The sequence below is a fragment of the Giraffa tippelskirchi genome, chromosome 12, assembly GCF_054371585.1.
Source record: "Giraffa tippelskirchi isolate mGirTip1 chromosome 12, T2T-mGirTip1v1.2.pri, whole genome shotgun sequence".
Taxonomy (NCBI): Eukaryota; Metazoa; Chordata; class Mammalia; order Artiodactyla; family Giraffidae; genus Giraffa; species Giraffa tippelskirchi.
In genome coordinates, this window is record NC_137286.1 from 50,376,820 (window position 1) to 50,391,651 (window position 14,832).

Consider the following 14,832-nt stretch of genomic DNA (forward strand, 5'->3'; position numbering starts at 1 on the left):
CTCCCTTCCATCTTTGCCCTCATTGTGATGGCTTTTCTGCAGATGTAATTAAAGGGCCTAATCAGTTGATTTAATAAGGAAGATTATCCTGCATAATCTGGGAAGGCCTAACTGAACCAGCTGGAAGGCTTTAAAGACAGAGCTGAGATTCCCCTGGAGAGAGAAGAACCCTGCCAGCAGAGGACAGTGCCAGCCTGTGGCCATGGAGTCCACCCAGCGCATGACAGCCCCTTCCTGTCCAAGGAGGACAGCCTTGGCTCACGCTAGTGGGCTGGAGCTTGCCCCGATCTTCTACTCTCTACTCCAAATTTTGGACTTGCTTAGTTAAGTCCCCACAACTGTGCAAGCCATTCCCTGAAATAAATCTTATCTTCCTACTGGTTCTAGGTCTCCGGTTGACCCTGATTAACACAATCATTAAACTTATTTTTTTCTCCCTCATTGCTTCCTTCTCTGATTTTATAACAGGTCTGACTTCTTCAGTTTCTTAAAGGACAAATGAAAAACCTCTTCTGAATTTTTCTTGGGTTTCTTAATGAAAATCAGAGAGGCTCCCATCTGAATACTCATGACCCTTTTCCATTCCCTTTCTGTTTCAGTGTTATTTCAAGGGCCTTATGCTGGTTGGTTGATGTTCCTGTTTAACTATTTTCAACTGGGTAAAAATCGCTCTGTGGGCCTGGGCCCAGCTTCTCATGGAGAAGGTAGGAGGAAGTGTCTTGCTTCCTATCTGCTCATGTGCTGGAAGCCTCCTTCACACTCAGCTCGGCAGAGAAAGGGGCTGTGCCCCGTCCTCGTGAGAGACGGCTGCACCTTTTTAAGTCATCGGATTTTCTATCTAAGCAAAGGGTTCTGAGTTCTGTGAACAAAACGGTAACCCAAAGCTACGTGTGCTTTTCCTACTGCACTGGGCCACCCTGCTTGCAGCGCTCTTTGAATGTGTATCTGGGAGACTCCAAGATCTCCGTTCCTCCTACTGTCCTGGTCTTGTTAAATAAACCTCAGGTCCAGCGTGATGCAAGAATTCTCACGCCTAGCGGGGATGGGCAACAGCAGACCCATGCGAGAAACAGGCATTTGGAAAAATGCCGCTCGCAAACTTGTGACGATCAAGGTTTGAGAGGCAATAAAACCTTTTGGAGCTGAAGTGCTCCATAATGAGGAAACACTTTTCTTGGAGTCAATCCTGTAGATTATTATTATATATTATAAAATATCTTTATTAGCTTATTTTCTTTTTTAGCAGCTACAAATAGGTGAAAACATACCAAAATTCTAGTGAGTATAGCTAAGGAAAAATTTCCATGGAAAGCTATCAAACAATCCGGAAAAGGTATGGAGTTAAAACCCCAAATGATTACCACTGGGGTTTCACTAACCAAACACCAGATACAAAGAGCTGAGAACACAAGGGCTGTGTTTAGTGCAAACTGGCTTAAACCTGTCTCATCCTTCTCTCCACCCCAAATCTCTCCCCCAGAGATGATCCGATCTTCTAGGTTACTTATACAACACCATGACTAAATAAGAATGCAGGTTTCCCCCAGGACCTTGCTCCTCTTTGCTTTCTTCAGAGCAGGGCTTTCAAGGCCCACCTTCTGCTACCAGAAAGTTATGTCCACTGCTAATGCATGACGGTCTTTCAGGGTAAAAACGATCTTAGTTCACCCTTTCACTAACCACAGAGGTGCTGAAAACCTGAGACTTGGTAGCTCAGAGGGAAGATACTCCCACCCCACCACTCACCCTCCACCCAGAGGAACCCGTATTATTTGCCTTCAAGGCAGAAAAGTCCAGTGCTTCATGTAACTATGGATTGAATGAAGAACATTGAGGAGGAGAAAACGGACAAACTCCCTCTTGATGATGTGTGGGTGAGCAAAGACTTCGGAAATAAGCTCAAAAAATCTCATTCTGCTTCAAAGAGGTTTTTTTTTTTTTAAGTCCTTTTATAGAACATGCTGCTTTCCCAAATCAGAGCTCATCACTGTTTTGTCTCCAAAAGGTTACTGGATACTGGTCACGGCCTGCTAAAAATGAAGAGCCTGGAACTTCCCTGCTGGTCCACTGGTTAAGAATCCACCCTGCAATGCAAGGGACGTGAATTCAATCCCTGGTTGGGGAACCAGGATCCTATGTGCTGCTGGGGAACTAAGCCCACACGCAGCAACTGCAGAAGCCTGCACATCGCAACTACCAAACTTGAGTGTTTTAGAGCCCAGATGCCACAGCTAGGGAGCCCAGCACAGCCAAAATTAAAAAAAAAAAAAAAAAATTTTAATAATAATAAATTTTTTAAAAGCCTGCACACTAGCACACACTCCAGGATATATTTTCCTCCATTTTACAGATGGAGAAATTGAGAAACAGAGAGATTAAGTATTCTGCACATACTCTTGCAATGAAGCCAGGATATTAACAAATTGACCCTGCAGCCTATGCTTTTTCCACTTCATAATATCAAGCCCAAGTCAAGAGTTCTTTTTTTTTTAATTTATTTTTAACTGAAGGGTAATTGCTTTACAATATTGTGTTGGTTTCTGCCAAACATCAACATGAATCAGCCATAGGCATACATGTCTCCTCCTTCTTGAACGTCCCTCCCCATCTCACCCCTCTAGGTTGTTACAGAGCCCCGGTTTGAGTTCCCTGCTAAAGCCAAGAGTTCTTAATGTCATGTTCACGCCATTGGTTCAGGGAGACTGACTCCTAAAGCAACATGTAAAATTTTGTAGGTAGGTTCCTATGTGTATTTTTCCCTCCAGAGAAATCAGAGCTACTTCCAAAGGAGTTAGTGACCTGAGGAAAAAAAGTTAAAAAGCACTGCATCTGAATGATTAGAGTGGGAGGATTAACCATAAATCTTCCCTGACTGACTCCTTTGTACAAGTATTAGGCTGGAACACCTGTAAACACCCAGCTTTCAACAGGAAGCCATCCTGTTATGTAACAAGTGCTCTGTTAAGCTACGTGATTACCCCAGGCATCAAACTGACTTACCTTCTTCCTTTAAACATCTTTCAAAAAGCATCTGATCTGCAACTCTCTGCTCTAAGCAAACTGTTTCTTTGCATTTGTCCCCCTTCTCTGGTGGCTCAAGCTGTCAAGAATCCACCTGCAATGCAGGAGATGTGCAGGAGACCCAGGTTCAATCCCTGGGTCAGGAAGATCCCCTGGATAAGTGAATGGCAACCACTCCAGTATTCTTGCCTGGGAAATCCCATGGACAGAGGAGCCTGGTGGGCTCCAGTCCACAGGATCAGAACGAGTCCGACACCACTGAGCGACTAAACCCACCACCACCCAACAAGCAAGGACCTCTTATTGATGCTTTGTTGTTTAGTTGACCCTTCTGCAACCCCCACGGACCATCGCCTGCCAGGCTCTCCTGTTCATGGAAATCTCCAGGATTTTCAGGATTACCACCAAGACACACAACCATCCAATACCCGAAGAATTTCCCCAGGATACCACTTTGTGGTCAGACCTTTCCCGTACTTCAAGCCCCTGGAAACTACTAATCTATTTCCTGTCCCTACAGTTTTACCCTTTCTATTGAGTGAGTGAAAGTCGCTTAGTCATGTCCGACTCTTTGTGATCCCTTGGACTGTAACCCCACCAGGCTCTCTCTCCTCTGTCCATGGGATTCTCCAAGCAAGAATACTGGAGCGGGTTGCCATTCCCTTCTCCAGGGCCCTTTCTAGAGTATCATATAAATTGAGTCACAGAGAAACTTTGGAAACGGACTTCTTAGTGCAATACATTTAAAATGCATTCAGGTTCATGCACACGTCGACAGATTGTTCCTTTGTATTGCTGAGTAGTATTCCATCATATGGATGTACCATAGTCTGTCTGCACAGTCAGCTAGTGAGGGAGTTCTGGGTTGTTTCTAGCTTGGGGTGATTATAAATAATGCTGCTATAGGTACATTAGGGCAAAGATTTCTTTAAGTAAATGTAACTTTTCATTTTTCTAGGACAAAGAGGGAAAAGTGGGAACGCTAGGTCACATAACAAATTTAGCTTTACAGGAGACTGCCAAACTGTTTCCTGGGGTGGCTCTATTCCGGCAAGGTATGAGATGTTGTTTTGCATCCTTGCCAGTGCCCGGTATTTTTAATTTTGACCTTCCTAAAAATGTGTAACAGTGCCTTATTGTGGTTTTCAGGCATTTCCTTAAGCGTCCAAATTTGAGTTAGCCTTCCTGTACAATAGAAACTTAAGAAGTACATGGAAAGACCATAAAAATATTAAATCTGGTAAGCTTCCTATTAAAGACAAAGATGCCAAGACCCAGAGAAGGGAAGGATATGTCTAACATCTCAGACCTGGGCTTTTCCTACCCAGGAAATGACTTCCTTTTAACCAGGTGACATCAACAAACTATCCAATTCCTGTACCTTCTTTAAACAAGACAAAGCAAAACCACACAAAACAACTTTATGCCCCATAAATAACTAATGCAACCCTTCTTGATACTGATTTATGCATGGCAACCAGAATAATCATTCCAATCACAACACAGAAACAGCAGGAGTGGACTTCGCTGGTAGAGCAGTGGATAAGAATCCTCCTGCCACTGCAGGGGTCAGGGGTTCGAGCCCTGATCTGGGACGATTCCACATGCTGCAGCAACTAAGCCCACGAGCCACAACCACTGAGCCTGCGTGCTGCAATGACTGAAGCTGACCCAGAGCCCATGCTCTGCAGAGAGAGGAGCCACCTCAGCTAGAGGAGCCGCTGCAGAGAAGCCCACACACCACAACGAAGAGGAGCCCCCTCATCGCAAGCAGAGAAAGGCCACACAAAACGATGAACACCCAGAGCAATCAATCAATCAATCAACAAACAAATCAATATTGGAGAGGGGGGAACAGCAGCAGCTAGAAATGTCTGAACATCAGGTTTCTGGAAAAGTGCCCACTGTCCTGTATAACGGCAAATCTTCTGATCTCTAGATCTCAGCAATGCAGAGGTTTCTTAGACACTATGTTAAAAAGAAAAAGGACAAATGCTTTTTCCCTTCATTTGCACATCCAAGGTTTCTTTTGTATTTTACCTAGCAGGAGTGCCTCGGTCTTATCTTGACAGGAAGCCCCTGAGAGTGGGGGCCTCTTCCTGCAGCTGGTCATCGCCCCAGTGGTTAAATTCAGTGGGTCTAAGAGAACCAAAGCTAGCAATACCTTGCTACGCTTCTTCCATGAGAGGAAGAACACAGTTATCTGACAGGTCTAGAGCGCAGGGAAACTGAGTGCTCCTCCTCAGTCTGCCTGCCCGCAGGGGGGCCGGGGACTTCCGGGCGACCCCTCCATAACACAATAATCAAAGTCGAGAACACTGCAGGGCGGGCCTGTGGCTGTCCTGTTCTTCCAGAGATAAGAGGAGAGAGGATAAGCAACCCTTTCCGGCAAGAGGACTGAAGTCAGCCTTTCCATTCGGTTTTTGTCAGGAACAAAGCAAACACTCTGATCTCTATGTAACTCCTAAATCTTTCCGTTAGATCTGCACTCGGGAGGGAAAGATGACGCTGTTAGCTGGGCTCCAGGTATATGCAGCTTCATCAGATGTGTGTGTGTATGTGTGTGTGTGTGTGTGTACACACATTCACTCACAACGTCTGATAGGTGTCATCTACCACAAGAATAATGACACAGGAAATCCCCTGTCAGAAAAAGAGGAACATATATAGATACCTACTACATCACTGCTTTCTAAACAGTGGAGCCCCTCCTTCCATGAACTCTAAGAGAGAGAGCGAGCAGATGAAATAAACCAGAGTGAGGGTACGCTGGTTAAAAACGTGGGGGGCAGTTCCAGGTCTCGGCTTGCTCCCCTGCACGCCCCTCATGATGACTCCCCTGTCTTTTCCTGCTTCCAACCTCATGGAATCCCTAGAGACCTTGAGAAGACAATCATGAAAATCCTGTCTTTGATCTTTAGAAAGATGTGTCAAACGTTCCTGTGCTGCCCTCCTCATGAAGGACAGGCCTCTCTCTACACACGGGGGATCAAGGGGAAGTCTGGGCCACAGGAGGGCAACAAGCCGCCCACTATTCACTTGCAAGTGAGCGCTCTGCGGGGTCGTCTCACGGCAAGAACAGGCCTGACAGCTCGGCAGGAGGACCTAGGAGAGGTGCCATGGAGGCCACACTGCTCCTGCAACGGCACAGTCTACGCAGCCACCGCGGGGGACGGGAGGATCATCCCCGTAGGAAAGCAGCCCCATCCAAAAATAACGCATCCCAAGCTCAAAGACTGCAGGTCATCCGAGGTCCTCACCGTGTGAGGTTGCGTCCGTCCCCAAAACATTCCACTCTGCCGGCAGCTTCAGGTGCCTGAAGGCCAGGGCGACTTTCTCATCGAGGGAGTTCACGTCCGTGGACGGGGGTCCTGAGCGATCCAGGAAACGGGTGAAGTTCAGGGCCTGTTGGTTGCCAGCGCTGGTGGCCAGGAACTGGGCTGCGTCGTAGGCCTCGTCCTGGATGAACTGGAAGTCCTCTTCCGCCACCACGAACACGGGCAGGCCCTCTTTGGAAGCGCAGAGCAGCACTTTCACTGTCTCACAGCAGTCATGACCTAAGGAGACACAGCAGCAGGAAGACAGATCAGAGCCCTCCTCCTGAAAGTCAGGGCAGCGGCAGGAATCTCAGCTCTTCCTGTGTGACATACCCGCTCCCCCTCCTGAAAGGAACCCCCTCCTTCCCTCAAGCTCTGATGGCAATCTTCCACACTTCACAAAACTCCATCTCCAATTCATTTTTACAAGTGCTATTTGCAAATATCAATTGGTTCCTCTGTTGTTCAGTTGATCAGTCATGTCTGACTGTCTGCGACCCCATGGACTATAGCCCACCAGGCTCCTCTGTCCATGAGATTTCTCCAGGCAAGAATACTGGAGTGAGTGGCCATTCCCTTCTCCAGGGGATCTTCCCAACCCAGAGATTGAACCCACGTCTCTTTGTCTCCTGCATTGGCAGGCAGGTGCTTTACCGATGAGTCACCTGGGAAGCCCCGGTTCCCCTACCAAATAACAGATTAATTTTGTATTCCAGTTGCCACCATGCCGGCAGCATGGTGTCTCTGGCACTAACAGTCTCTGAAAATCTCAATATATACTAATTTGTTCAACTTGAACAAATTAAAGAATGACTGCTCAAGGACCTTGCGATGAGGCCTAGCGTCCAGTGGGAAGGCTCCTGAGCCACCCCGGATCTGGAAACCCAGCAGGGAAAAAGTCACGTCTATGGGTTATCCGGCAGGAACTGGACTGAGGCCCCAGCGCCCCACGGACAGAGCCTGGCAGGGTATGGTCCAAAAGATGGCAAAGAGTCGGACACGACTGAAATGACTTAGCAGGCACCACGCACGCGACCTGATTTCACCTTACTATTGTGAAGCAATTTAAGGCGGAGAAAATAACTTTTGCTCTGAGATGCCCATTCTTTCCTGTAATGCAAAGAGAACTTCAAAGAAATCACCCTGTTTGCACAGGGATGATGCAATGCTGGGGCCAGAGGCCACAATGCCCACTGTCCAGAGGGGCAGAGACTGCATGAGCTGTGACATCAGGCAGCAAGCTACCCGCCACCCCAGGGTGCTCCGCTGGCGTCTAGACGGGGAAGGTGTGAGCACTGTTCCCGCGAGGAGGCATTCCTGGAAAACCAGAGGTTTTCAGCCTCACAGTGTTATGCACTTCCAAGATGTGGAATGTATTCATCAAAACACACTTTTCCTCCACCTTCAAGCACTGATCTCAGCTGCCTGGAACTATGCTCCTAACATCATCATTTCTTCCATAAATATCTTTCTGATGAGAAAAGAAACTGAGTTGGTGTTTCTGTGTGAGCTGCGCTCCCTGGTGCGCTGCCTGAGGAACTGCAGGCACCTGAGGGCCAGGCTCCCAGAGACCACCCACACGCAGAGCCCTTCCTGGCTTCTGGACAAGCTGGAGGGTCCCTGAGTGCCACCCCCAGACCACAGGCGCAGCCAACAGAGGCTGCACACCCGGCAGAGCAAACTAAGCTTTCCGCGGTCTTTGAAAGAGAAAACAATCATTTTTTCCCCCATGTGACCAATGAGAGAAGTAAATCAATATTCTACATACCCCCCCACCGCCACTGTGTCAGTCGCTTCGTCGTGTCCGACTCTGTGACCCCAGGGACTGTAGCCCATCAGGCCCCCTCTGTCCATGGGATTCTCCAGGCAAGGACACTGGAGAGGGTTGCCATTCCCTTCTCCAGGGGGCCTTCCCGACCCGGGGATCGAACCGGGGTCACCCAGCACCACAGGCAGCTTCTTCACCACCTGAGCCACCAGGGGAGTCCCTTCCGCCCAGGAGCCTCTTTAAAGGCTTCCTTTGTGACAAAAAGTCTCTCACTGGTGTGTAACCTCAGGATGGGAACAAGTATTAACCAAGAACCTATGACACACCAGGGATCTGACGTGTCATTTTCTCAACACGACGAATTTAATATGGTGTGTACTGTCCTCATGTTACAGATGAGAAAACTGAGACTTCAAGAGGTAAACTGCCCAAATTCACACGGCCGTGAGGCAGAATCTATCAGGTCTGATGCCAACCATCATGATGTGAGAGTTCTGTCAAGCATCGCTTATAAATAAAGGTAATGGTGACAGTTATGTCCCTGTCTGCAAGGGGCCCACCCTATACTTGGAATGACAGGCCAGTCTGACTATTAAAGCCAGAGAAACAGGCTCACAAACCCGAGAGATCTGTCTCCATACAAATGCAGCTGCACCAGTTGCTCCCACCACCTTTCCAGCTGAACTCCTTCTAGCAAGGCTGTGGAAATCAAACATCCTCTGCCCACATGGGTGTGGCTGTGTGTGTATACTCAGGTATGCATTTTAATTCAACAAATACGCTGAATGTATACATCTACTATACAAAATGAAATTAGGGGGAAAAAATGTTCATCTTTCTTTGCAGGGCAGCCAGCCTAATTATATAAGACAACTTCAGCAGGAACAAATCAGTTGGTTCAGGTAGTTAAGGTTCGGGTGGCTTTCCTGGTAGAAAATATTTCTTTGAAACTGTTCTGTCACATTTAACAACTAACATCTGGGGAGCTCCCTGGAGGCCCAGTGGTTAGGACTCAGTGTTACGCTGCTCAGGCCCAGGTTCAATCCCTAGTCAGAGGGGAAAAAAAAATTACTGATATCTAACCAAGCTCAGCCAAACACACACACACACGCACGCACACACACCCCACACCACCCCCGCCCCCCAGCAGCAGCTAATCACAGGGATCTAAGCCCTCCAGAGGTTTAAAACACAAACCATGCCACTCAAGGGTGAGGACCAGGGCATTTCACAATGTCACACGTGGTGAAAGGTGGCAGTTAAGGACCTCTCCCTCCCCCCTCATTTATAAAGTGTTTATTGAATCTGTCACACTGTTACTTCTGTTTATGTTTTGGGTTTTTTGGCTGTCAGGCAGGTGGGATCTTAACTCACCGACCAGGGATACCCCTGCATTGGAGGTGAAGTCTTAAACACTGGACTTTTCTGATAGGTGTCCTGCTCCTAACTCTCCAACCCCAGAGGTTCTTCACGGCAACCCTCAGCACTCAAGAGGCTCGGTCGGGTCCCATCCTTCCTTCCTACCTCTATCACTTCGCTAATAGCCTCTGTTCCAGGCACCATTCTCAGTGCTTTCCAAATAACAGCCCATTTAACCCTCATCACAACCCTAAGCAGCAGGTACTACTATAATCCCCATTTGTCAGATGAGGAAATCAAGGCACGAAAAGGTTAAATACCTGGTCCAAAGTTCTAAAGCTCTTACAAGTGGCAGAATCATAATCTGAACCCAAGTTTCCTTGCTCTCAAGTCTGCCCCACACCAAGACTCACGGAGACAAGACGGCTTAGAGAGGAAACAGTGCAACCATGGAAGAACCAATGGGAAAGGACAGAGAACTCCGTGTTCATGTCCTGGCTCTGAGACTCCTAAGCTGCCTGGCCTCAGACCACCTCTGCGTCTCCGGGCCTCACTTTCTTCACATACGGCAGGAGGGGGCAGCCTCTGCAGGCGCTGTGCTGCCTTGAGTCTGTGGGTTTCACCAGGCAGAAGGCGGGGAGAGAGAAACTCAGGTCCCAGGAGTAGGAAACAGTTTCAAAAACATAAAAATGGAAGCAGAGTCCAAAGGATGGAATAATTACTGTAAGAGACGGTTTCAGTAAATTAGGCTACTCTAGATGCTTCGTGTGAGGACAAACCTCGGTTCAAACCTAGTTTCTTACTTTCTAGACTGTGTGGCCTGAGGTAAATGACAACCTCTCTAACACTTTTAAATCTAGAGAGTACCCTAGTCTTGAAAGTGGAGACCTATAATTTAGAAGACTCCTCTCAAATTCTTTAATACTTATCACCCCAAACATATACACAGCCTCATTTCATTTCCAAATTAGACAACCTATTTCAGTCAGAGTAACTATAGCTGACCCTTTAAAAAGACAGGTTTGAACTGCATGGGTACACTGATAATGTGGATTTTTTTTCCCACACATATGTGCTACTATAGTTACGACCCACGGTTGGCCGATGGAACCATGGACTCAGAGGGTGGACGAAGGGACCAGAGCGTCTGCGGATCCTGGTGTCTGTGGGGCTCCTGAACCCAGCCCCCTGCAGATACTGAGAGGCGACTGGACCTGAACAGTGTGATGGTTCTCACTCACGAATCTCACCAGTAATAATAGCATTTCCCATTTATTCAGGGCTTCCCAGGTGGCTCACGCTTAGCCCTTCAAGGTTATTTTTCTTTTTTAAAGAGAACACACATAATAATGTGTGTGTGCACATATATATATATATATATATACATACATATAATACACACACACATAGGCTGTATGTACATAGATATGCTTCCCTGGTGGCTCAGCAGTAAAAGAATCCACGCCAATGCAGGAGATGTGGGTTCGATCTCTGGGTTAGGAAGATCCCCTGGAGAAGGAAATGGCAACCCTCTGCAGTATTCCTGCCTGGGAATTCCCATAGACAGAGGAGCCTGGCAGGGGGCCACAACAGAGTTGGACACAACTCAGTGACTCAACAACAACAACAAAGCTCATTTTAAAACTCCTGACAGTCCTTCGAAGTAACTATGAATAAATGTCAATAAAAGCTAAAATTTGAGGTTTCACAATTCAATGATGAGAATGTGAATAATGTGGGATCCAAATCGAATTCTACCTTCAAAACTTGAACACACTCTTAGCAGAGATCTTACACTGCCCTAACCTACAATAATAATACCCACTGCCCCACCCATCTCCCTTACCTGTCTCCTTCCCCAAGCCCGAGCAGAGGCTGAGACACCTGGGAGCCAGGTGCCACGCCGTCACTCAGGTGAGCATCAGCACCGCTCTGTGACATCACCTCCTATATACACAGGGGCCAGGCCACCGTCCGGATCCTCAACTGCATCTTGCACTCCCCTGCACAGGCACACGCATGTGTGCGTGCGCACGCACACACACACACACACACACACTCTCTCTCACAGTCATAGGCCATGGTGAAGCAATACCCACGTAATCCACAACTGGAAAGTGCAGAAGTAATGTATCTGCACAGAAATCTAAAACTGCTAAAATGACTGTTTACTTGGCTAATAGGGTGGGGACAACAAAAGGGGCAGAAATAGAAGGTTTAAGGGTGTGAGTGTCCATGTGTGTGTGCGCGTGCGCACATGAGCTCAGCAGCAGAAGCACGCCTAATTCTTTCTGCTGCTTTAGCTGTTAGAAGGTGGATGGGTGTGTGGGCACCCTCTATGGTCTGCTCTATTTATGTGGAACTAAAACAAAACCATGTAACAGAGGAGGCAGAATGTCAGCAAAGGCCATGAGACAGATATTCAGAAGAAATCATCCAACTGTGTGCCCAATATTCTCCCTTGAGACATGAATTCACAATCTGAAGCAGAAACCGTGAATCATGCTAAGTACAATGTGCCGTATATCTAGAATCTGTTTCGCACGGTTATAGGCTTCGAGGCTTAAAAGACTGGAGAACTCAGGGGTCCCGGCACAGCCTCTGTCAAACTCTGAGTCAACTGGTAGCGTCACTGCTGAGCATGAACCAAGGGCCTCCCCTACGTCTGGAAACCACCCTGCAAGGCTGACAAGGCTATCCTCCCACATTCGTGTTTTCTATTAGGCTCAAGTGGTTCACAGAATTGGTTTTTAAACCCTATGACCTTTCAGATAAAGTATATATAGGAAAAAAAAACATTTTTCAAAAGCAAAGATTATATAATAATATGGACCCATTAATAAAACTGAAATCACTGCATCTACCCACATAAAATATCTCACTACCACAAATAAGCTCTAAAGACTCAACTATTTTCAGGGGCCATTAACTTAGGACTGCCTTTGTACACACAAAATACAAGGTATTAACAATGTCTACATCTTCATGGTAAAAGAAGGGATGGGATGGGAAACCATATCCAATTTGACATAATGGCCACAATTTAACTCCTTTTTACATGAAACAGAAGCTGCAGCATAAAGACGAGGAACAAGGTTTTCGGCTAGTTCCATGGAGCTTTTCCTTCCACTCAAGTTCCTGGTAATTGAGAGAGGAAAGAAAAATCAGAAGTCCTTTTAAAGAGGGGGGAAGTACTGGAAATTCTGCTGAGACCCTTCTGAGGGAAAGACCTCCAGAGAATTGACAGAGAGGAAGAAGAGAGACAGACTGTTAAAGAAACAAGGCCTGAACCTCAATCCCATTTTTTTTTTTTACATTGACTTCTGAATGTAATGCACAATCAGGTCTGATAAGTTTTATGTCAGAAGTATGGAGTAAATCATGGGCTGGGAGAGGTCTGACCGTTACTGGGTGAATAGGTCATGAAGCAGACTAACGACTAGGGGGAGAGTCAGAAAGTGTCAGGTTTGAGATGGCTGTATACACAGCAAGCGCTTTACAGAAACAGGTGTCTAATACTACTGGGAGTTAAAATCATTTTAATACTATCAGCTATTGTTGTTGTTCAGTCCCTAGGTTGTATCCAACTCTTTGCAACTCCATGAACTGCAGCATGCCAGGCCTCCCTGTCCCTCACTATCTCCAGGAGTTTGCTCAAACTCAGGTCTGTTGAGTCGGTGATGCCATCCAACCGTCTCATCCTCTGTCGTCCCCTTCTCCTCCTGCCCTCAATCTTTCCCAGCATCAGGGTCTTTTCCAGTGAGTTGACTCTTCGCATCAGAGGGCCAAAGTACTGGAGTTTCAGCTTCAACATCAGTCCTTCCAGTGAACACCCAGGACTGATCTCCTTTAGGATGGACTGGTTCGATCTCTTTGAAGTCCAAGGGACTCTCAAGAGTCTTCTCCAACACCACAGTTGAAAAGCATCAATTCTTCAGCACTCAGCTTTCTTTATAGTCCTACTCTCACATCCATATGTGACTACTGGAAAACTACAGCTTTGACTAGAAGGACCTTTGTTGGCAAAGTAAAGTCTCTGCTTTTAATATGCTGTCTAGGTTGGTCACAGCTTTTCTTCCAAGGAGCAACCATCTTTTAATTTCATGGCTGCAGTCACCAGCTGTAGTAATTTTGGAGCCTGAGAAAATAAAATCTGTCACTGTTTCCATTGTTTCCCCATCTATCTGCCATGAAGTGATGGGAACAGATGCCATGATCGTCATTTTTTGAATGTTGAGTTTTAAGCCAGCTTTTTCTCTCTCCTTAAAATGCTCCTATTCAGGTGACTCAAGGCAAACAGATCTCTATTACTGTACCAAGAGCTTCCACATAAGCCCAACACAGCTTCTGAGCTCAACACTGCCCCTGACACACCGAAGAACTGAAAATAAAAAAGGGGGAAGAATGAAGAAAAAACAACATACAACCGGGAGCACCTGGGCGGGAAACAAAAATTTAACTGCTCGTGGTCCTCTTAAAAGCATCTAATCCTTTTTTTGAGCTCAAAGGTCAGGAGGTGCTGCGCTCCTGAGGTCAGCAAGCTTTTCCGCAGGCTCCTTATCGTTGTATGAAGCACCTGTATCCATGGCAACGAAATGGTGCTACAGATAAACAAAAGTGCTTAAGCATGACCCAACAATTACTTCATTTCCTATTAGGCTAAAAGTGGCACACATCCCATCCGGGCCTTCTCTTTGGAGGATGAAACAATCGGGACTTTGTTTCACCCACGCACCAACAAAAGGGAGCCCTGGAGTGCTTGCTGGGCCAGCCAAGCCCAGACCCACTCAGTCGTTTCCTGTGACAAAGACTGCATTCGTAGTCAGTGGTGGAAAATAAGAAACTAATACACTCTACGACTTCAGTTTGGCAATGTATTTGAAACTTTGGTGTCTTTTTCTTCGCTCTGGAGTGGCTACACAGAGTTAAAGGAAATTTTTGGTCTTCAGACACACACTCTAACAGGAGAGAGGACTGTTTGCTAAAGTATGTATCTATTGCTAGTTTTCGGCGGTCTAATGGTAGATGTGCAACTTTGCATAAAGTTACCAAAGATCGCTGTGTGTAGAGAAGCATTTAAGGAGAGGCGGAGAAACAGCAGGCACAGGAATCATGTACATTTGGGAGGAGAAAGGGCCGAAATGACACTAAAAATCTGCTGAACCATAATCTAGCTTATTACTCCAAGGCAGTATTCTCAATCTTTTAGTCACTGACATCTCTCAAGCAGCTTTTCTAAACATTTCTCTCTGTTTGACATCCCCACCCCATGAAATTTTAATACTACAGACATACCATACATTTCTATGTTATATCTGGGCTTTATATGTGAAGAGTAAGATCAGAAAGTGGGCGCTTTCCTGGTGG

At 46.6% G+C, this 14,832-nt stretch overlaps 1 protein-coding gene across 11 annotated transcripts in view; it reads right to left on the reverse strand.

Moving 5' to 3' along the window:
* Positions 1 to 14,832, reverse strand: part of AKAP13 (A-kinase anchoring protein 13) — a 318,012-nt gene that overhangs the window by 178,422 nt on the left and 124,758 nt on the right. For all 11 annotated transcript variants that reach the window (XR_014071355.1, XM_081550449.1, XM_081550455.1 and 8 more), the window contains exon 4: positions 6,282 to 6,578. Coding sequence is in view for 10 of the 11 variants with exons in the window: in XM_081550449.1 (XP_081406575.1) it covers positions 6,282 to 6,578 (297 nt within the window). In the remaining variant the exon portion in view is untranslated. The remainder of the gene's footprint in view (positions 1 to 6,281; positions 6,579 to 14,832) is intronic.